We start from the raw sequence: 24783 nt of genomic DNA on the forward strand, positions 1-24783 counted from the left end.
TTAGTTATCTATTTTATACATACTAGTGTATATTTGTCAATCCCAATCTCCCAATCAATTTTAGTTTTAATATTAATTTGTATTCTTTCTCCAAAGAGACAGAAAATAAGACCAACCTACTTGTATGTGGTTCAGCCTATCAGTCTTGTAAATGATTCCACGAGACAGATTTATATAACTGAATCTTCATAACTTTCATAAAATAATCTTGAAATATCTAGTAATTAGCTAAAGGATCCCATATTTTCACTAGTAGATACTTGATTCCATTCAGATTCTGTTCTTCTAGAAATTTTCTGAAACTTGAAATTTTCAGAAGTTTACTCTTGTCTGAAACTACCTTCAATTATAATAAAAATGAAAGGTTTTTAGAAGTTGGACATATTATAAACATCTAAAAATTTACTTATTAATTCAAAAGCAATGAGAACAACTTAAGTGCTGTAAACTGGACAAGGTAAACCATAATCTGAACGAGTACAACTTGTGTTTAATTTTATTTTCTCCCTCATGGTGGAATGGAAAAATGGAAAACTTACATGTTTTAGTCATTAAAAAAAAACCACACATACACAAGATAGTAGAGAGAGTTGCCACAAATGTATTGTTTCACACTTTTTGGATGTCAATTTTTGGTTCCAACATTATTAATCACAAAAAGTAACCATTTCGCTGACATTTAGTAAGTAAAATAGGTCTCAGTAAAATAGAACCTGCATTCTAGGTTGGACAACATCAGTGCAAAGTCACTGTACTTCAGTGTGCTAAATGGTTCCTAGTAAAACTGATCATTCACATGAGGAAATGAAACTTTAAAACATTTAATGATGGATTAATCAAATGCATATCATTTTACTATATGAAAAGCCTCACCCACCAAATTCAATTTAGGGACAGACAGAATTTTTTTATTAAACTGATGACCAACTTTTTTGCTTATTATTTGTTGAAATTTACTTCTTTTCATCACCCATAAAAACCACGGACAAACTTCCGTTAAGGTTTCTATTTTTCATCAGTATTCATCCAAACAAGTTTCAATAAAAGGTGATAAGGATAAACCTGCATTTCCTTTTATGTATATCTAGTTTGCAGAATGAAACTATGAACAAAAACTAAAAGAAAATAAAAATTGAAGCCATCATTTAATGATGACTATATGGAAGGCAAGAGGCACAAATTCCCAGGTGAATTTTAATCGTGTCTCCTCTAAGTCAAGTCATTCAGAAACGAATGGCAAGTGATATTCACTTTAGTACACAATTTGTAAATGTGGAAGCAGGAACAGTTGTCATGATTATTTTATATTCTATCTCTGTTAAGAGTGGTTCTAAAAACAGTCTGATGATTCATAAGGCTAGATAAGCAAATCAAACTTTATAAACATATGACAAATTCTAAGTTGCTGGCACTGAAACGGTGGGTTTGCATATGGACAAGTAAGCTGTTTGCCTTAAATCTTTGGGGAACCTTGGCTTTTAATATTTTGTTCTGATATTCAAGCAGAAAATACATAACTGCATTTTATACAGTAAGCTGTTCTAAGAGTGGAAAATTTGTAGGGATGAAGGCAATTCCAAGTTGTATGTATGCATGTAAGTGGCTTTATAGAATAAATGTACAGCCATTAAAGTTATACAAGGACAGTACAATTTAAAACCCTCGGCTCCTGTTTACAGATTGCCAGATCTCATCTTTCTTGTCCGGGTTACTGATAACATAACTTATTTGCTTAAAGGTAAACTATGACCTCCTGCTACTATACACTGTATTAAGAATGACATACCAGTATCAATCTAGAAGGTGAACTAAACATGTAATAAACAGTAAAGTCATATGAAATTTTGTTTTCAGTTTGCTGACAAAACTTTGCTTCTTCCCGAGATCATTTTTAGTTCAGCATTAGTGCTACACTAGCTAGAATTTAATTCATATGAGTGTCTTTATTCAGTTTTCAAATTTGGAATACTTTGAATCCAAAATATATACCAATAACCTTTTTAAAAATTGAAGAGTCAATATAATCAGCATGGACTTTTTCTACCAGTTTCACTTTCTAATCCATTTCCCACCAACAGTATTTCACTCTTATCCCTCATAATTTCATAACGAAGTATCCAGATGATGTCTTTCAGACTAACCAGGAATCTAAATCTCAAACACTATTTTGAAGAAGAGTAGAGTAAATAATCTTGGTAATCTGTAAAACAGCTGCGTGCAGCGTGTACTGTATTGCGACAGCACCAAACCCTTTATAAAAACCAAGCATTCCTTCTTCCTGCCTTATGGTATTGATACAGTCTCTCATTCCCTCATACTGTGTATTAATTGGAAGCACTTCATAGCCAAGGTCTGTATTGTCAATTATTGTGCGTGTTCCTTGAATGTGAAGGCGGTGCAAAACTGTTTCCAGTGGGTAAAGTATAACATCAGAGCAAAGACTGGCAGCAAAGTTAGCAATAAGCTCTGGAAAATAAGCATCCAACATACTCTGCACGGGGCTAGTGCTCTCAGCTAGGTGGCTATTGTAAGTCTTTCTCTTTAGAATTAGCAGGACAATCTTCTGAATGACTGAGCTGATGATGTAATGAAGAACCCCATGCAGCACCGTAGGGAAGATCAAGGAAAGAAGCGGAAGTAGTCGTTTGCTGTGAGGCACTCCCAAGCCTATCACTCTTCCAATTCCTTCTTTAATACATTCCAAAATTCCAGTATTGTCTCGAATTATCTCACTCTGAAATGAAAATGATGAAATGAGTAAAAGTTAACATCTGCTTATTCTGCCACAAAGAAGGATTCTTTCTAGGTCCCTTTTAAATCCTAATTTTCTGACTAAAGAGGAAAAACATCAATGGTTTGCAAACTTCAAATGTTATCTAGGCATTAGATTCTTTTTTCAAATAAAATTTCACAAGACAGATAGCAGTGAAGCTGGGAGCTATTCTTATTGGGGGAGGGAAACAAGAAGAGATGGGGAGGGTGACACACCTGGTTTCCCCACCCTCAAGAACCTCCTTAGGACACATTTTGAAAAGCAACAAATATTGTACATGATATTGAAGAAGTAGCACAGTGCTTGGAGTTCTTAAGCATTGCTTTAAAACCCACCTCCATTATGTACTTACTGGTCATGTGACCATGGGCAACTTGCTTAACTTCTCCTAAGAGTCAGTTTACTGTTCTATAAAAATGGAATTAGGCCTACCTACCTTTTATGCACAGAGTTGCTGGGAGGATTAAATGAAAAAAGGCCTGGTACCCAGAACACACTCAATAAACATGAGTCATTATCATCTGCATTGTCTCTGCTTTTTTACAATTATGGGGATATGTATAAGGAAGTTTGTGATACTGGTTACAGAGGCATGGACAGGCAGAAAAGGAACAACTAAGAGGCCAATTTGGCTGGAGCAACGACTGAAGAAGAGAACAGCAAAAAATGAAGTTAAAAAGGTAGTCAGGGGCCATACCATGCCACTGTGCAGAACTTGGCCTCCAGTCAGATGGGAAGTGACTAGTTGGTTTTAAGCATAAGATGGGTAAGATACAATTTATGTTATACTGGCTGTTGTGTAGAGGAGAATGAGAGCAGAGGCTGAGAAACCAGTTAAAGATATGATGGTGGATTGGACTAGCAGGTAGCAAAGGAAATAAAATGCTGCAACTGTGCTTTTATCCTAAAATTATAGCCAATAGGAATTACTGGTAGATTTGATTTGGGGTGTGAAAAAGAGAAGACAAGGATGACCTCAAAGCTGTTGGCCAGAGGAAGTGTAAGAATAGCAGTGCCTTTTACTGAGTTGGACAATATTCCTGGGGTAGCAATTTGGGGGAGAAGATCAAGAATTCAGAAATGTTAAGTCTAAGGTGTAAACTCCAAGTGGAGTTTATAACCTAGACTACAAGGAAAAGGTCTGAGCTGCACGTACAAATGTGAGAGTTTACAGTGAAGAAAACATATTTAAAACCATGAGACTAAAATGAGCTCACCTAACCTAATCCATTTACCTGCCTCTGGCCCCCTTCCCAGTCCAGTTTATTTTTAATACAGCAGCCAAACAGATCCTATTAAAGACACAAGTTAGATCATGTCACTCTTCGCTCAAACCTACCAAAGACTTTCCATCTCCCTCAAAGTAAAGCCAAATTATTACAGTGATCTTTAGTGTCCTGTGTGATCTCTCTCCCTCTTACCTCTCAGACCTCACCTCCTCTTGTTCTCCCTTCCTTAGTCAGCTTCAACTGTATTGGCCTTCTTTTTGCTCCTCAAACACGGAAGATATAATCCTACCTCAGGGCCTTTGCACTTGCTTTCCCTCTGCTTAGAATGTTCTTCTCCCAAATATCCATGTAGTTCTTATGTTCAGACCTTTACTCAAATGACTTTTGCTTCTGAGAACTTTCCTGATCTTAAAAAAATAGTAACATCCCTTGCTACCCATTACACATCTTATTTCATTTCCTTGTTTTATTTTTTTAGCACTTAGCACCATGAAGTATCCTTTTGTTTATCTTGTTTATGTCCATCTTCCCCACAGGAATGTAAGTGCCATGAGGGCAGAAAGTTTTTGTTTGCTATGTTATCCCCAGGGTCTATAACAGTGCCTGATATAGGTTAGCACTCAATAAATGAATTTAATTCATTTATTTAAAATTTTAAAATTTAAAATGAGCTTTTTAAAAAAATTAGCAGTTAAGAAAGATTAGCTGAAAGGTAAAGTCAGTAAAAACCTTGATTTAATACTATGCTGAGAAGTCTGAAATTGATCTTCGAGAATATGAGTCAACGTGGATCCTTAATCAGCAAAAGGATATAAGCACTGCAATTTAAGAACACTAATCTTGCATGAATATGTAGAATGGACTTTAAAATGCAGGAAACAGAACAAAGATTCTTAGTAAAGACAACAGATCACTAGGAAGTTCATATTGAAGAATGGTGGTGTTCTTTAGGAGATCTATATACACATGTGTATTTTTCAAGGGAAAGACTGTTCTCAAAGAGATCTGAGCTCCCCAGACAGGCAAAAAACCACTGAACATGGTAGGGAGAAAGAAGCTGATGTAACAAGAAGGAAAGAGAATGGTGGCCTATCGGTGGGGAGGAGCAGACAATCTCAGATACTCCCTGAAGTTAGAACTGAGAAGGCATGATGGCTGATTGGTTATGAAGGATGAAAGAAATATGAAAATCAAGACTTTTGTAATTTTTAGATTCATATAAAGGTGAGAGTTAAAAGGATTCATGCAAGTAAATGAGTTCTCCAGGACAGTGAATATGGGACACAAAGCAGAGACGGTCAAGTATTGTGCCTTGGAGCTACAGGAGAAGAGATGGTAAGAGGTTACTAAAAGAAAAGGAGTATGTTCAAGAGAGTAGAAATTGAAAGAAAAAAAAGAGAACTAGAAAATCAGACAAAAGGAGTCAAAAGGAGGCGGTCAGCGGGTGGAACCTGGGGCAGAAAAAAACAGGGCATTTGGGTTAAAAAAACAAAACAAAATGAACATATAGTGAGCTGGGCACTTTACATAAATAATTCACTTAATTTTTATAATTCAGTTAATAAAATACTATTCCCATTTTATGTGTGAGAAAATTAAGATTTAAAAAAGGTTAGGACATCTGCTTAAAGTCACAGGTCTAATTTAAGTAGAGAAATGTGACTGTGATATGGGTCTCCATAAAGCTAAAACTTGTTTTTCCCCAATATATCACACTGTTTCATTTTTTTTTCCTTCAATAATTATCTTCCTGCTATTTTTTTCCCCTTATCTATAAAATGAGGCTATGTCATAAAGTGATAATTCTGTAAACTGCAGCCCCACACAAAGGTTGTATCCTTTCACATTGCCAAATGCAAGGGGATAGGAGACAATATTTGGGTAGCAAGATGTTAACTTCAGTTAATAATTCTCAAAAATAAACACATAAAAAATCAACAATAGGTTCTGCCCCCAATCCACCCCCAACCGAATCTCTGCCCTGGGGTTTGAAGGCAAGCAGGTAAATGTGAAAACACATAAAGGACTTCCTTCCTCAATTTGTGCCGTGCTCCACTGCACTGTGTAGTGAAGCGAGAAAGGTCTGTGATGGTTTTGGAGTTCCTTCACCATTTGGTCCAATTTGTATTGTAATAAGTCAATGTTTCTAAAGTTGTGCAGGAAGGTGGGGTCATTACGAGTTTATGCATGAATAAAGTTTTTTCTGCCTTTAAAAAGAAAAGAAAAGAAAAGAAAAGAAAAACGATATGGCCAGAAAAGCAATTAAGTGGAAAAGAGTAATTAGAAAAGGAAAGGCTGATCCAGTGAGGTTTTATAGAGAGGAAACTCATAAGCGCTGATTATGACAAAGAAAAAAATATGCTAGAGGATCTGATGTTGGAGACAGAAGACAGGTGGTAGACAGTTAGTTGGATTTTGTGTGCAGGGTAAAGTTAAGCTAGCTCTCTTACAGTTTTAAATGCAGGAACGGTATGTGAGAAAGTACATTAATTCAATGTACTTGAAGTGCCACCATGTGGTTAGAAATAGTGAAACAATTTAAAATGCTAGCAGGAGACTGCTTTCGCTTTGTAGTATATACTAAACACCATAGCATCAAATGTTCCTTAAAAGGCATATTTAAAAAGAATGCTGTTAGTAGACTACCTATGGGGACTACCTTCTCACTGTTAGGATGATTATCCATCATGTTTTATGTTCAGGTAATTAATTGTCTGATAAGCCATAACTATTTGAGTTATTAAAAAGTTGGAGAAAAAAACAAAAACAAAAAACAACCCTATAGATTTTTTTGTATTCAGAGAAGGTCATAGGCTGGTTTCTGAGATATCTGAATGAAGAGTACAGCTGCCTGTGTAAGGGATAAAGAGAATTAAAAGTGGGAAGTAAATTTGCAAAGGAAACAGACACACCAGAAATGTGCCTAGTATAATCTTTGATATATGTATGGTATCTGAGAAAAAATAAATTTTTTAGAAGGATACTGTCTTAAATTTTTCTGTTATACTATCAGACATACACAATATACTGAATATTCCAACAACATTTTTAATTTTAAAAAAAACAAGAAAAAATAGCTCACCTGTACTGTTTCGATTAGACTTGCTGAATAAAAAGGCATTGCCACTATATAAGTTAGGCTGTAGAAATTAAAACAAACTTATCAGTATACTGAAACAAGATGCTTCCACTAATTTTTTTAATATCTACATTAATACATCAACATAATTTATACTCAAGCTTGAATAATATCTTCAAGGTTTTTAACTATTAATACCTATAGCCTAAAGATACTTCAGAGACCTGTAACATAAGATGCTTTACTCAACAATTAGAGATGAAAAATTAAGTATTAATAATAACACAGTGACAGCCTGTAAAGAAAATTATTTTAAACCAGTAAAATATAGGCTTGTTTATGATTCACTGTTTGGACGTCTACCTGCACATAGCTAATGTAGCCTGTAAATCTGATACCTAAAATTTAGGTTGAGGGATCCATTCCATTGCTTGCCTTTTTAGTGATATCTCAACAAGGCTACTGTTCTGCTATTGTCCTATCTATTATCATTATCCATTCCCAGATTTCCCACCCAGCAGAGCTAAGCCAGTCTTCCATGGTAAGTGAAGTCCCCTTTTATTATTAAAAAACAATATTGTACAGCTTTGCAAAGTTGCCTCCTATTGCCACTATTTAGACATAGTAATATTACAACTTTGCAAGCCTGCAAAATATAGTTATTTAAAATAATGTCAAGGTGGGACTTACCTAACCCTATGGGCCAGGTCCTGGCAAGTAGTGGTTTTCAAGGTGAATGGAACATCACTAAGTAATAATGTGCTGGAATGTCCCACAGAGGGAGCCAGCAAGCTGGGGGGTTTCCAATTCCCAATCTTCAAAAAAAATTAAAAAGTGAAGAGTAAAATTCTAATCTATAAAAATGGTCAGTGTTGTAAAGTCACTAAGTGCCTTTAGGACTACGTTTTAATGACACTAAGGTTTTGTTTGAGTTTACTCATCACCATACAAATATAAATTTGTATGTCTGCTTACTAAGAGAATAATGATAATAATAAGAGTAATAATTTTCCTGGCAATTCAGGTTTAATAAGTTGAAGATCTCTGTTAACTTCCTAAGAACACAAAGAAAAATTAGGTTGTGATTTTAGCCTTTCAAATTAGAAGGGTTATTTAAAAGATAACATATATTTCAGAATTTTATTCCTAAATTCTATGTTACTTTTCTGATTAAGTTCTAGTCCCACAAATATTTCATTGCTCTACTTTCCTTCACTTTGTTTATTTAATAAGCTTTTTTTCAGTTCTAACACTATAAAAATGGATATATATTTCAATATAAATGCTGCTTTTGATACTTACGATTTCAGTAGAAGGTGTTCTCCTATTTGTTTAGGATTCCATTTATGTGAAATCTCCCTAAAAAATAAATAAAGTAAAAGCCATGTTTTCTAAAACATCTTGAATTAGCTTAAGCTTTAAAAAAAGTAATCAATTTTTAATTTTTTTTAATCTGTAGGAGAAATATATTCTCATGATGAACATTTTCCTTTTTGGGACCCGTCAAACAATTACAGTGGGTTGAAAAGAGAAAAAACATAGAAGGTCTTTCTGTATGTGCTGACAGAAGGGGATGACAGAGGAGGAAGAGTTATAACTGACTATAAAAATGAACGTGAGACATTAGATAAGATGCAAAAATGATAGACTGAGGAAAACAATCGACGGGGAAGAGAAAGGTAAACAATAAAATAGGATAAAGGAATAAAAAAGCTTTAAAATGTATGTAAGAATGAGAATTAGAAAACAAAACAAAATTAAGTAACTGTAATTCAGAATGACACATACATTTGTATAGCCCCTAATTTTCAAAGTGCCTTTACTTATTGAGATGACATTACTTTTGTGACCTTTATTATATTCTATTATCTTTTTTAGCTCCTACTATATGCCAGGCATTGTGCAAAGCACTCTGCATAAATTACTTCTAACCCTCACAATGAACCTATAACCCCCAATTTCATAGATGAGGAAATCGGCTCAGAGATGGTTCATAACTTACCCAAAGCCATGCAACTAGTTAGCGGTGCAACTTGGTCTAAACCATGGTCCGTATGACTTGAAGTCTATACTATCTGCCTGTACTGCCTCTCATCTCATTTGATACAAGAAGAAATCCTGTGAGATAAGCAGAGCAGGTACTGTCCTATTTCTTTTACTTATGAGAAAAATAAAGGTCAAAAAGATCACAGGTGGGCATATACCCTGAGAAAACCATAATTCAAAAAGAGTCATGTACCAAAATGTTCATTGCAGCTCTATTTACAATAGCCCGGAGATGGAAACAACCTAAGTGTCCATCATCGGATGAATGGATAAAGAAGATGTGGCACATATATACAATGGAATATTACTCAGCCATAAAAAGAAACGAAATTGAGCTATTTGTAATGAGGTGGATAGACCTAGAGTCTGTCATACAGAGTGAAGTAAGTCAGAAAGAGAAAGACAAACACTGTTTGCTAACACATATATATGGAATTTAAGAAAAAAAAATGTCATGAAGAACCTAGGGGTAAGATGGGAATAAAGACACAGACCTACTAGAGAATGGACTTGAGGATATGGGGAGGGGGAAGGGTAAGCTGTGACAAAGCGAGAGAGAGGCATGGACATATATACACTACCAAATGTAAGGTAGATAGCTAGTGGGAAGCAGCCGCATAGCACAGGGAGATCAGCTCAGTGCTTGGTGACCGCCTGGAGGGGTGGGATAGGAAGGGTGGGAGGGAGGGAGACACAAGAGGGAAGAGACATGGGAACATATGTATATGTATAACTGATTCACTTTGTTATAAAGCAGAAGCTAACACACCATTGTAAAGCAATTATACTCTAATAAAGATGTAAAAAAGATCAAAGGAGAGAGGCAGAATGCCAGGTCTGGAACCAAGGTCTAGGACTGCGTGCTTCCTACTATTTAGGTTACCTTTGGAAATCAGAAAAGAGAGGAGAAAAAGAAGAGAGGCAAGCTGAATGAAGAACAAAAAGGGAGAAAGTTATATCAAGAGAAAAGTCAAAAAGGAGAAAAGAACATGGAGAATAAAAGGGAAAGTAAAAGGGAGGCGGTGGAGGTGGGGGAATGAAAAGGCAGACAGAGGGGATGGAAGGGAGGGGAGGGGAGGGAGGAAGGCAGAGTAACAGAGAAAAGGAAAATGTAAAATAAAGGGGAGACTGGCTGCCACCTGCTCCCGATGACATTGGCACCCATGTACCATGGCCACAGCAGGAACCTGAGAAAAACATTTTCTATTTGAAATGAGTAAGTATGACAATCATAAGGAGACAAAGGAATATATTTTATACTAAAAAGGTAAAGGAAATTAATCACTGATAATGTAAGTGCTCTAAAAACAAACTCAGTACACTTATGGCATGGGTGGTATGTGAACTTTTCTACATTTTTCTAGGAGACTGAAAGGTCTGCAGAGAAACTTTTAGACAACAGAACAACCATCTCTGATTCATCACATTCTGATTGAATTAATACCAGAATACTATACGAGGCCTGAACAACTATCGAAAAATACAGCTGGAATGACATTTAATGATTAAGACGAAAATTGTAAAAAAAAGATTAGGCTACTTAACTTACTGACAGTGACTTTATGATTATAAAACAAAATATGCTGAAAGTTTTGGAAATTTTCTGGGCACTGCTATTACTCTTACTATGGCCTCAGAAAGGATTACCACAGGTTATTACGACGTTAAGTTTGTGCACTCCGTTAACATTATGGATAGATGGGTCTGTGACCTGCATTTCTGTAAGGACTGGGCCACCTTTCCTTTGAATACTAATTACTGCGGCCGGTTCATAAGATTATTAGGATTAAGGTAAAAAGAGTGAAAAAAGAAATTTAGAATCAAGCATAAAAAAAGCCCTGAGGCGCTCTTCCTGGTATCTGCTTTCTACTCCTTTATAAAATGTGTAAAACTTATTGCCACAGCTCTAGAAAATTAAATTAGCATATTTAAATGCTTCAGGAAAAAGGGTAGTGTAAAAATCTACTTGTGATTAAACCTTTTTATATTTCATCATCAAATACCAAAATATATATTTAACTCGCTATTTTCACAAGCAAAAACTGCCCTTCAAATGAGCAACAAAATTAAGTGAAGTGACTTACTTTTTATCAAAGTTTTCCATTTGACAGACTAACACACATACTTCCATGCATAATCAATACACAAAAGCAATAGAATTTTTAAATAACGCTCTATTTATACAGTCTACTTTCCATTGCCTCTTATTTTCCCGTGCTCAAACTGCCCTCTTAAAAAAAAAAAATCTTCCCTCAATGTAACCCAAGCCCCTCATCTTCCAGCTCCTTCTCTTCATCTCCCCTCTTCACAGAGGACTGTCTAAACTTGCTATTTCCATGTCCTAGCTTCCCACTCACCCTGAACCCATTCCAAATTGGCTTCTACCCTATTATTCTATAAAAACAGCTCTTGCCAAGGTCCCCATGACCTCCACATCACTAAATCAAATAGGCATTTTAAGGTTGTGCCTTATTTGACCTTTCAGCAGCCAACATGCACTTGTGTTCTTCCCTCCTTCTGGAAGCACTCCCTGCCCCTGTATTCCACTATCCCATACTCTTCTGGTTTTTCTCCTCTCTTCTGGTCTCTACTTTTTTTTTTTTTTTTTTTTTTTTTTTTTTTTTTTGCGGTACGCGGGCCTCTCACTGCTGTGGCCTCTCCCGTTGCGGAGCACAGGCTCCGGATGCGCAGGCTCAGTGGCCATGGCTCACGGGCCCAGCCGCTCCGCGGCATGTGGGATCTTCCCGGACCGGGGCACGAACCCGCGTCCCCTGCATCGGCAGGCGGACTCTCAACCACTGCGCCACCAGGGAAGCCTCTGGTCTCTACTTTTGACTCCTTTGCAGGGGCATTTTTCTGAACTCAGCAACCTATTCTGGAGTTCCTAAAGGCTCAAGCCCTGTTCTTTGCTTACTATATAAGTTACATTCCTTCCCCAGGCAATCTTACCCAAGATGATGCTTCAGAACCTCCCAAATCTATTATCTTCAGTTTAGATTTCTCTCTGTGTCAAAATGAACTTGTCCAAAATCAAACTTATAACTTTTCTTTCTTACTCTTAGACCCTTTTACTGTTTCCTAATTGAGAACTTAATCAGAAAGGAAATCTATTGAATTGGAGAAAGAGTTCATTGTGTTTAAAATGGAATGTGTTTAAGTCAGTGAATTCAGAGGAGTCATTAGGAGAAACAGACAACATGAGGAGAAAACAGTAAAACAGTACTGGTACAACTACAAATGTGAGATGAGTCAAACTAAGCTGGAGTTCAACTAAATGGATTCTGTGAGAGACTGAACTATACAGGTAGCCTTGGTTAGAGGTGCTCCTTATGTTAATGATTTGAGAAATGCCACATGAAAGGAAAGGGTACTTCAGGGTAGAGCAACACAAAGTCTAACTCACTCCACCTGGGGGAAGGTTTGGGGAAGGATTTAGGAGGGATCTGAACAGTAGATAAAGAAAGAGATCACAGATGATGATCCTGGGCTTTATACATTTTTTTTTTAAAGTAATAAATACTGAGAAACTATAATGTGATCAGATCACAAATTCAGATGTGATCATAATCAGTATAAAAAAATACTGGTGAATCCAGACTGTCTCACCTATTGTACCTAGTGATCACCGTGAACCTCAGTCTCAGAGACTCTAGAGCTTATCCTCCTCAAGTGGTAACTTCTGTGAAATGCTTTGGGTTTCTGCTTTAATACTGTGTCTGCTATGACTTTGTTTTCCCCCAAGAAAAGTCAACCTTGCCCAAATAAGTTAGAATTAAAAAAAAAATGTTTACACTGTATGTCTGAGAATGGCTTTATTTGACATCTAGTTACACGAACCAAAATCCTAGAAGTCATCCTCGACACCTTGTCTATCATCAACCAACTTTAATCCATCACCAAGTTCCATCAATTTTACCTAAATATATCTCAATATCATCTATTTACATCCATCTCAAAAGATACCATCCTAGTCCTAGTTACCATATTTCTCACCTAGATGGTGATAGCTTATGAACATGTATCCTTTTCTCTACTTTGGTCCTCCTGCAATCTTTTTACCTCCACTTACAATGACCCTTTAGAAACAAATCTGATCATGTCATTGACTCCTGCTTAAAACTCCTCAGTATTCTTAAAGTGGCCTACAAGGCCAAGCGCAGATTGGCTCTTGCTCTCCATCCTGCTCTCTGAGCTCAAATCCTATGAGCCTTCCCTCAATTACAGGAATTCTCCACATTCCCCCTGCCTCATTGCCTGTGCACCAACTGGTCTGTGTCTCCTGAATGCCTTTCAGATCTCAGCTTAACTGTCATTTTATTAGGGACACTGTTCCTAACACTCTAATACTGTCACAGAACCATATTCTTTTCTTTTAGAGAACAAGCCTCAGTTTGTAATTATTCATTCATTAGGGGGATTATTTTACTTAACATATGTCCCTTACACTAGATCCAAAGTTTCATGGTCACAGGTACCTTTTGTTTCTTCTCCTCACTATATACCTGATTTCTAGCACAGAACCTAGCACATAGTAGGGACTCAGGAAGTATGAGCTAAATAAATAAATGAAGTAATGAGTGAGATTTACCACAAAAATTTAACCCAAGTAGAATACCACAAAGATAACCTTTTCTGTCTTTAATAAGATTCAAGACGACCAACAGACAATACATACCCACACGACTGATGTGTCTGTATGTCTACAGAGTAAGAAAGTTAGATAATAAAATTTAACAAAATTTTGTGCCCTCTCATTCTCATTTCTCTTTTACCTTCCCTTCAACCTGAAGTTAAAGTTACTGCTTCATCTCTGCTTTAGAGAAATGGTGTTACTTGCCTAAGGTCCCAGAACTAAAAAGTGGAATAGTCAGGACCAACAGTGTTCTGACTGCAAATACAGAATTCTTTACTCTTTGCCGTACAGAAATTACTGAATTTTGTTAATTTTTTATAGAATTTTGTGTTTGTGGGAGAACTTCAAGAACATTTGATGACAAATACTAAGTTTTGATCTTATCCGTGATATGAAAAACAATGGGGTGAATAAAGTTAGCCAAGGGCAGAAATTCAGATTTTTTTAAGTATGAGAGGAGAAACTTAGCTGACAAAACATTTTTTGTTTTCTCTGTAACACTCAGCAAAGCTGTGTTAAAGGAACTTCAAAGCTATGTGGTCCTTTGAAAGCAATCACACTGGCAAAAAGCCTGATATCAGTCTCTTCTGCCTTTACTTCCTTCCCTACAAAGACTGATTCTCAGATTGAGATGCTAGTGGCTGCACCTTCAACTACCTCACACTTCCTTGTCAATCCAAAAAATTCACCCTGCCAGGGGCCAATTTTGGAATAACAAACCACTCGGTCTTTAACTCCATCCCTGGGACTTACGGTTGATACAGAAAATCCCAGAGTCCTGCCAAATAGCACCTAAACAAATTTATGATCTTCAACATTAACTCTTAACATTATTTTCATGTATTCCTTGTAAGGTCCCCTTTCTGTTACTCATAGCTGTGACTGTCTCAAATGTCTATCATTGTTCTTATACTCTATCTAAACCACCCCAGTACTCATCCTTCTTTCACCTGTATCCTGTTTCAAAGAGAAAAAATATACCCATAATCAAACATTCCAATTTCTCTACCCTCTCCCTCCAAAAGAATCTACAATTCTGATTCTCCTCTCTTGGCTTGCAGGCCACCACTGTCCTACAGCTTACTGCTCTTGTTAATTTTTTTTTGTGAACATCTCTTACTACTCCCCTCTATTACCTCTCCTACCCGCCCCCCCGCCCCCCACACACACGTGCACTCACACATCGCCCAGGATTCTGTCCTTGGTCCACTCTCTGTCATCTAGTCTACACGTCCTCCTTAGGGAAATTCATCCATCCTAAAGCTTCAACTGCCATTTTTGTGCCACAACATTCAAAGCTATGCCTCCAGCTTTAAATTGTCTCTGAGACTCTGATCCACAGTTCCAACCACTACTAGGCATGTCCCCCTAAATGTCTTGCATGAATCTCAAACTTTATTTATCCAAAAATATTTATTTATTTGTTTATTTGGCTTCATCAGGTCTTAGTTGGCAGCATGCAGGATCTTTGTTGCAGCGCGCAGGCATCTCTCGTTGTGGCGTGCGGGCTTCTCTCTAATTGTAATGCTCGGGCTCTAGTGTACGTGGGCTCAGTAGTTGCAGCACGCGGGCTCAGTTGCCCCGCAGCATGTGGGATCTTAGTTCCCTGACCAGGGATCGAACCCGCGTACCCTGCATTGGAAGGCGGATTCTTAACCACTGGACCACCAGGGAAGTCCCTCAAACTTCATTTATTAACAGTTACATTCCTTATGTTCTTTCCGACTCCAACTTACTCTTCTTTATAAATTCTCCAACTCAATTCCAATCTAGAAATCTGTCACTGCTGCTAATTCACTCTCCCATAATCCCATTCCCAATCTATCACCAGTTATCTATTATACTTTAGAAATGTTTATACAGCTCCTCCCTTCTGTTCCACTCCATAGTTCAGACCCTTCTCCGTCTGGCCTAGATTACTGTAACAGTTCTCCATAAATCTCTGTCTACAACACTCCATGTTTTAAAAAAACACTGCCACTTGAGAAATCCTTGATCAAAGAAACCATATATTAAACAAAAAGAAACAATCTCCCCCTTAAATTCCCAACTCCATTGACAATAAAGCCTAAGTCACTTACAAAGGCAGAACCATGCTTTAGTCTAGCACCTCAGCCTCTTTTCACGTTATTCTACTTCACACATGCCCAATATTCTAAGCACAAGACACTTATCACCTGGACCTTCCAACTTCCATAAAATTGGGCATGCTGTGACCTCTACTTGCTCTCCTTCTCTGCCAAGTTATTTCCTACTCATAATTCCAGATCTAGCTCAGATTTCAGGCTAAAAAAATCTCTGCCAATAAATCCACGCGGTGTCCCCTGCACTCTGAAAGGGGTTTGTTTAATTACGACACTAATCACGATGTAGTAAAATTTGCTTACATGTGTCTCCTTCACCAAGCTAGCCACTTAAATAACAGGAATTGCTCACATACTCAGGTTTGTTCCTTAGCTGATAATTGTTGATATATAGCAGTAGGAGCTGAAAGAGCTCAACAGATATTAGACCAGGAAGCATTTTCTTTATCACATACTAATTCCATAAGATATAATTAATTATTTATTCTCAGTTTCTTCTCTTAGCTACTTCAGGCAAGTTTTCAAATTCAAGGTATTTTTAGCAACTATCATATTCTGTCATATATTTAATATGAAGTTAATCTGAGAAAATGCCAAAAAGGTACCTCGGTAAAGGTGTGAATTCACTGATTATTCCCTCTGCTCCAAGTGTGACTCCCTGAACAATAAATGTACTTCCCATTCCTTTCCAAAGAGCCCTTGGTCCCTAAAATGAAAAAATTTATGGTTATTTCTGTTAATGCCTAAAAAAGAAACCAAAAAAAGGTCTTAATAAAACTTGATATTAAATGTTTACTGATATTTTCCAGTAAGGCATTATTCAAAAGGACATTTTAGTAAAGAACTACAACTAAAGTAAGTCCTATCATTATTTTAACATTTGTTGGGTGGCCTACATTTAGGTGAAGATAAACACTCCAATTAATTATCTCTAATATGAATTAAATACCCCTAATATTTAATTAATTTTGGCAAAGGTGTGAATTTACTGATTATTCAGTGATATCAAGAAGATGTCATTATCATGTTAAGTTAGTTTTAGTATAAGAGGTACAATATCTTTAATAACTAAAAGGAATTATTGTTGCTTTAATTATTACTAAGGCAAAATGGCACATTACAAATAACTTTAATAGAATGTACAGACTAATTCTCACCTGAGTTTTGTTGAAGCTGTACATAATATTGATGACTGTAAATGGAGTGAGATGATAATGCCGAGCATGGTAATTAACCTGTAAAAAAGATATTTCATGATTATTTTCTGTTATTGTCTTGTTAAGAAATAAAGTCATGAAGGATACAGTGAGTCATAGCATAAATGAAAGTTCAATTCTAAAGTCAGCATAAATTACACATAAGCAAAATTACTCTTGAAAGTGCTTTAAATAACTTAAAAGTACAGTACATGAGGTTGTACAAATATAGCCCTGAAGACCAATGTGTGATATACATAGTAATGTAGAATATATAATAAAGAGGGCCTTGGTATTTGATATTTATGTTTCCTTAAACACCAGAATTACATTCAGTGTGGCAAAATGCTCATGCCATTAACACACAGGAACCGCGAAGAACTCAGGGAACAGCAGATTCCTGTCTACCAATGGCAAGCAATAACAAGCTACAAACAATTGGTAAATTATGAAATCAGTATGGGGGTCAGAACTAATACTTATTAAGTGAAATAATAAAAAAGAAAGTATCAGAATGCATCATACATTCTGAAGGTATTATTTGCTAAAACATTTTAAAAAGTTACTTATATAGAAGTATACACTGGATCAAAATGTGATATTGTCACAATGTAAAATATATGCCTGAAATTCACTTTTCTAGCGTACATAACACTGTTAGGGCTATTTAAATAGCTGTTTCTCTCTTTATGCGTACTTTTTTGGTGCTAAGCATAAACAGCTTAATTTTTAACTATTTCTATCTTGTCTAACTCAATTTTCAAAGAAGATAAGTTATATTATAGGAGCTTTTGCCAGTGTGGTCCACTAGCCCTCAAGGGCCTCATTACCCTTTCAGGGGATTGACAAGTTCAAAATTATTTTCTTGATACTAAGGCATCATCTGCCTTTTTTACTGTGTTGACATTTTCAGTAATACTGCAAAAGCAATGGTGGGTAAAATTACTCACTCCGTAGCATGCATGAAGGCAGTGGCACCGAACTATATTTTTGTACTTATTGTATTCTTTATCCGACTCACTTATAAAGAGGCAAAAGCCACTTGCCCTAAAGAATGCCCTTGGTGAAGCAGTAAGACACATTTATTTTATAAAATGCTGACTCTTGAGTACACATCATCTTTCTCATTAATATTTTGTGTGTTGCGTAATGAAGATGGCTGTCATAAGGAAAAGAACTTGTCCGATGGAGTTGTGAGCCTGAACTAACCACTTTTTTCATGGATCACCATTTTTTTCTGGAAAAACTAACAGAATATAGTTATTCACATTTGGGATAACATGTTTTTAAAACTGAACAAAGTGGGCTTGTTGATTAAACAACAACAACAACAACAGTATTTATTGCCAATGATAAATTTGAGCTTACAAGCAAAAATTATAATTCTGGAAAACCTATATCCACTATCAAGATCGTATGAAAACTGAAACACTTTTCTGGTGAGACTGGTAGTGATTTTAGTGACGGTGGTCTTTTGATACTGTAGAATCAAATGTCATAACATTTAGATGATCTATATAATTCAGTAAATCAGTATTTTTCAATTAATCAATGCATGATGTAACAGAAGCATGCACACGTAAAAAAACTATTCAAGGGCTTCCCTGGTGGCACAGTGGTTGAGAGTCCCAGGTTAATCTCTTTGTCAATGGGATCTTCAGATAAATAGACTAGTAACACTTACTAGGAGGAAGAGACTTTATCTAGAGTGCTCTTAGGACAGCCCTGGCTAAAGGATTACTATAAATAAACCTGAGGGCTTCCCTGGTGGCGCAGTGGTTGAGAGTGCACGTGCCGATGCAGGGGTCACGGGTTTGTGCCCCAGTCCGGGAAGATCCCACATGCCGCGGAGCGGCTAGGCCCGTGAGCCATGGCCGCTAAGCCTGCGCGTCCGGAGCCTGTGCTCCGCAACGGGAGAGGCCACAACAGTGAGAGGCCCGCGTACCACACACACAAAAAATCTATTCAACATGAAGTACAAATGAATAGCTTTTAATGTAACAGAGTATAAAAAGTTGATTGACGTGGTTTCAGATTTCACATTGCAAATAACTTTCAAAAAGTTACCGCTTATTGAGTTTTGGTGTAGTATCAAAGAAGAATATCTGCCAATTACCTCTTGTTTCTTTCAAAAACAAAGTGTTGCAACAAATTGACTATAGAAGCAGATGTGAAAATCTGGCTGCCTTCTATTATGCCAGACATTAAAGGTATTTTCAAAAAAGTAATAGTGATTTTTCATAAAAAGGCTATTTATGTCAGTATCTAATGAGTTTATTAATATTTTAATGAATTAAACATATATATATATATATATATATGTATGCATAAATTTTTCCAGTTTGGGGTTCTGAAATGGCAAATATTGATAGATATAATCCATATAAACAATTGTTTTTTGGAGACCTCAATAATATTTAAGACTTAAGAGCTTTCAAAGACCAAAAAGTTTGAGAACTGATATAGATTTTGGTGAATGTCACATAGGATAATGGTTACATGGTCTCAGTCATTTATCTGAGGTCTGTACTTCAAATCAGGGTTAGGATTACTGTTTAGAAAATCATAGAAAGTACATTTACCTGACATTGGCGGCGTAGAACAATGCAGGGATGGGCCAGTACATTTTCTGTAAAAAGACTATAAAATAATAATTTATAACATTTAATTTACAACACATATAAATCTGAATTTATTCTTGAAGAATCATGCATTATTTACATTATGCATTTTTCTTAAAATTAAAAAAAAAAGTTTTCAAATGTCTAGACATGTTTGCAAATCACTGTACCAATAACAAGATTCAATATGAAAAAAACTAAAGCCAGATTCGCAAACTGGTAAAGCAAAAGCAACAACATATATAATATTAATATATACAGTATAAAGATGAAACTACATCTTGTATGCCTGATATGGAAAACTTCTTTCCTAGACAATTTAAATGCCCCTTTCCATTTCTTTCAGAGGATGTCCTATGAACAAAGTTCCTATCAGAAGGGCCATCTGCCCTATAAATTCTGTAAATTTTGGTTTTGATGTACTTTGCACTTAAGTTATATGGATTTTAACGATCATGTAAGTAAAACCTAGATGCCATGTTGCTAAATATCTTGTTATAATTCTAATGTTCAGCAAAAAGGTTCAATGCACAATTACTTTTTTTTGGGAGACAAGATTAGATTTTATTTTATTCTTTGGATAGATACATGAAACTTCTTACAATATTCCTTACAAAATTATTTTGTGTTTATAAAATTGAATGACTATTCTCTATCCTTACTGGGAAAAAAAATCAAGTTATCGATTTTAAATAATAAATTTTTTCTGCAAGATATTTTTCAATATTTTAACTACTGCTCTAAAGAAAGCAATACTAATTACCTAACATTATAAATTAAAGAAAGAACTTTAAATAAAAACTTGAATTAAAAATCTTTAGACAAAATTACCTTGCAAGTCCAATACCAAATCCAGCAAATCTATTCAGCTGTTCTAAAACAGAAGGAATAAGGTTACTCATAACCATTATTTAGGTTTACTGTGAAAACAACAAAAAGTATTTTCTTTTTAACATGATATTCATTTAAACTCCATGTACCAAAATCAAATTCTGATAGGGGCCAGAGAGGCCATCTGAGGAAGTGAAGAGCTCTGTGGAGGCTTGTGGCAAGTTGCAAGGTGTAGACCTTCTAAAGGCCCAACTGCTTTTCAGCTCCAATCCATTGTTGCCACATGGGACTCTGAGTCCAAGGTTTCAAAGCTGTGATTTTTCTAAAGAGATATTCTCATTTTTATATAGCATCTTCCAATCTTAAAATACTAGCAACTATTTTAAAAAGCGTTAAAATGTTGTGTGGACCAAATCAAACACGTTTGCAGGTAGAATCTAAGGGCTACGAGTTTTCAACTTCTGACTACAAATAATTTAAAATTTTTTCTAGAGAAGAGAAGACTCAGACTGATACTTTCACCAACTTTACCTCCCATGTTGTAAAATTCGTCCTTCACTGTTACTGATGGAGAGCATCTATGTTAAGCCACTAGTTGCAAGCAAAAATACCCATGAAAATTATTAAATTGAAAGAGCACTTAGGGTAACTGAAATGGGTAAATAAGGCTCTCTTCTCTATTTCCCCAAGTTTTAAATACTTTGATAGTAGCTGCTTAATTAGGTCTCGGTGATAGACTACTGCGTCCATATGCACTATAGCTGATGGCATATCTATAGTCTTATTAGAAGAGTTTACAGCTGGAAAATTCCTATGCATATGTCAAAACAGAAAATAAAACCTTTTTCTACTTAATTGGAAAACTTAAAATCATAATGGTGAAATATCACAACCCCAAGAGACCAGACATTAAATTTCAGCTATAATACAATATTCACAAGGGATAATTTTTCTCTCATCCTCTTTTCTCTCTCCCCTCTCTTCTCCAATCCCTCCCTCTCATCTCTGCTCTTTTGAATGAAGTAATGCCCTCACTATTCCCTGACAGACAGAACAAGGTCACGTAAACAGTCTCTGGGGAAACCACTTGGTTCACTATTGCCTTGAAAAACGTGCAAGGTAGAAAGAAGCTTCTTTTGCCCAATTAAGATACTTTCCTTCTTTCAGCTTTTCCCTTTTTGTGTGTGTACAGGTCATCTGCTAATATTAACAGAAAATACCACTGACATTTTCTGGAAGGTGTTAGGAAGGTTTACTATTGTTAACTGTGTAAGTCTCTCAGGCTTCTATCCTCTTTGCAGTTATTCACCAGCCTCTAAACTGCTGCAAAAAAACCCCACAAAACCCTGGTTATTAAGAGCTCCTCCTCATTGTAACCACCAAAGCATACATTATGAAAAGATAAAAACATCAGCTTTACTGCCTAAGAAGGTAACTGTGTAGCAATCGTACATGTGTTTTCAATCATTTATAACTTTCCAGCACTCCTTCTGGGACCTGTAGAAAAAAAAAAAAACTAGACAGAGTGAAAAAACTAACTGTATGACACTGAGTAAGTCACTGATCCTCCTCCATCTATCCTCACTGGATGACATTTGAAGTCTATTCCTCCCAGTAACCCAAATCAAATAAATATTACTGTATTTCCAAGTCGAAATCAAAGAAATGAGAATACAATTTATGTCTGGAATATACATAATATTTAAGGATGTAATCTATTATTTTAACAATTTCAGGAGAATGGGAAGATGCAGGCATTATTTCCATTTTACGAATACAGCAGCTGTTGACAATATCTAGATCATACAGTGTTGAAATTAAAACAAGTCTTCTGACATGCTACAGAGAATAATTATGTCTTGATTCCAAAGACTTATCTTGAAAGTCTCTTAGTGATTTTGACTTTTCAGTGGAGTTACGTCAGAGAAAGAAAGCAGGAGGTGCGAAAATACAGGGGTAGTTTGGGGATCTAGAACAGATACAATTACTATGAGTAAATGGAAAAAGGAAAGATACACTTTTAGCCTGCTGTGTGCTCCATACTGTACTAGGCATTACTCACACCTCATTGTTTTGACACTTATAAAACCCTGAGTTATTCTTCTACACACCTTAAAGATGAGAACCCTAAGAAATCACAGAGGTTAAGAAAGTCTCTCAGCTTTTAAGAGTGGTAGAGGCAGATTTGAGCCCAAGACTGCCTTTGCTGGAAATATTTCTCTTTCCTTCCACATTTCAAGGAAATATAGCTGTTGGTCAATTAGGTATTTTTCACATGATTCCCAATAAACAGTAAACCATTTCCGTCTTTCTTGATTCAGGTCATGGAATGTAATATGCCAAAACCCTCCGAAATCCTACCATGCAGACCACAGCTAAGTCAGTCGTCTTCTTTTGGAGGTGATCCCGGAGAAAACATTGGTGTAAAGAAGCGGGAGGAGGCCCGCTTCAGGGGCAGAGGACTAAAGGAGAGCAGAGGGTGTGGCGCGCGATAGGTCGGGAGGCCCGGGAGGCGGGACCCTCCGCGCGGCTTCCGGGGTCTGCAGGACCCGTGCTGCGGCTCCCCACTCCACCCGCCCCTACCGTGCGCCCCAGGTCCCTCACCGCTGCTCTGCCCGGGCACGCCGCCGCCGCCGCCGCGGGGAAAGGGTTCTTCTGCTGGGCCCTCGAGCGGGGTGGAGGGGGCGGGCACACCGTAGGGCGGGCTCTTCTCGCCCCAGTGCAGGTTGCGGCTACCCGGGATGTCTGGGGGGGTTGTCACCCAGTGGCTCAGGTCCGACGCGGAGCTGAAGGACCTTGCAGGGAAAGCGCCGCCAAAGCCCTGCTCATCCCGGGCACCACTCCGATAGCCCAAGCCATCGAATCCGTCCGGGCGCCGCGGATGCATCGCAGACGGGGCAGGATGAGAAGAGCCCACCCGGAGCCCACCACCCCTGGGGCCACGGCGACCTCGGGCCACACAGCTTTTCCTCCCCGGCAGTCGCCGCGTCTGGGGAAATTCTGACAACCGGAAGTCACGTTACAAATCCGGACGTTCAGGGAGCACGTGATCGTAGTCTCTTCCGGCGGCCATTAGAGACATGGTTGCTAAGGTGACGCGGCAGTAACTCTTAAAACTGCGGCCCTTAGTAGGGAGTGGGAAAATGACTGTGGGGTTAATGAAACACAGTACCGAGAGATGCTGTGAGGGAATTGGGGCAAGAGGTGCGGCCTGGATGAGAGGAAGTCGAATAAAGATGTTTCCTAGAGGGAGTTGACGCGTGGGTGGAGCTGACGCCAGAAATCTGATCTCAGCCAGAAATGCCCCGCCCCACACAAAGGCCCCAGTTCTAGCGCTTTCATTTCTTCGCTGGGCTGGTGTCCCGCCTGCCACGAAGGAGCTATTAGAGTTAGAGTTAGAGTTGCGGGATGTTCGTATGTCTGGCTTTGCCTCCCGCACTTAGCGTTTTGGGTAAAATCTTTTGAGAGAACTGGTTCGGCCCAATGAACCCAAAAGTATTGTGGACGGCTAGAGCAAGCGTTAGAATAGAACGTCGCGGGAGAAAATCTGCTTCTTCCCCTCCCCTCCGCAATCTACCCCAAGAATATAAACTGTTCTCCGGGATTTAGGAATTAAGCATTTTGCTTTTCTGAGGCCACAAAACAACTATAAATAGTTTTCTGTAGCTTTTTCTTATTTTTTTTTCTGCTGCATCTAAATCACTCAGGGTATTTAAATCCAAAGCGATACTGTTCAAAATCGAGACCCTAGTTAAGAAATTAAGAGGACTTCTAAAGGGAGTCTCCTACTACCTGTTTTCATCAGCTCCATGGGCTCTTCTGGCAGCATCTCTCTCCCTAGATGTGAATGAGCCTAACATGGGTTCTTCCTGTGTCCCTTCTGACCCATTGGACTCCCAGGATTCTGAAGGCTTTCGGAAGAGAACCCTGACGCACTATTCTGAATCTTCCAGAAGCCAACCTTTTTAAAAAGTGATTATCAACTTCGGCATAAGTAGATTGACATTCTTTTTTGTTTTTCCAGTACGCAGGCCTCTCACTGTTGTGGCCTCTCCCGTTGTGGCGCCTGGACGCGCAAGCTCAGCGGCCGTAGGCTCACGGGCCCAGCCGCTCTGCAGCATGTAGGGATCTTCCCAGACTGGGCCACGAACCCGTATCCCTTGCATTGGCAGGCGGACTCTCAACCACTGCGCCACCAGGGAAGCCAGACATACTTAAATTGAGTTGTAATGTGGCTTGGGCAAATGTATTGAGTCATTTCCTTAGTAAGTGTATCCAGTATTACTCGGGT

At 37.6% G+C, this 24783-nt stretch overlaps 1 protein-coding gene across 2 annotated transcripts; it reads right to left on the reverse strand.

Moving 5' to 3' along the window:
• Positions 1–580: 580 nt before the first annotated feature.
• SLC25A46 (solute carrier family 25 member 46) lies at positions 581–23470 on the reverse strand. Of its 2 annotated transcripts, XM_024743372.1 has the most exons (9): positions 23097–23470; positions 20493–20535; positions 19623–19680; positions 17002–17079; positions 16450–16550; positions 8384–8440; positions 7085–7142; positions 4009–4065; positions 581–2734 (listed from the first exon to the last, which is right to left on the reverse strand). In XM_024743372.1, exons 1-9 carry the CDS (start codon positions 23377–23379, stop codon positions 2156–2158), a joined length of 1314 nt encoding a protein of 437 aa, XP_024599140.1. In that variant the 5' UTR covers positions 23380–23470; the 3' UTR covers positions 581–2155. The 2 variants fall into 2 exon arrangements, with proteins under 2 accessions (XP_024599140.1, XP_024599141.1); XM_024743373.1 differs by lacking the exon at positions 4009–4065.
• Between the last annotated feature and the right edge of the window lie 1313 nt (positions 23471–24783).

This window comes from Neophocaena asiaeorientalis, unplaced genomic scaffold (assembly GCF_003031525.2).
Source record: "Neophocaena asiaeorientalis asiaeorientalis breed wild unplaced genomic scaffold, Neophocaena_asiaeorientalis_V1.1 scaffold26, whole genome shotgun sequence".
Lineage (NCBI taxonomy): Eukaryota > Metazoa > Chordata > Mammalia > Artiodactyla > Phocoenidae > Neophocaena > Neophocaena asiaeorientalis.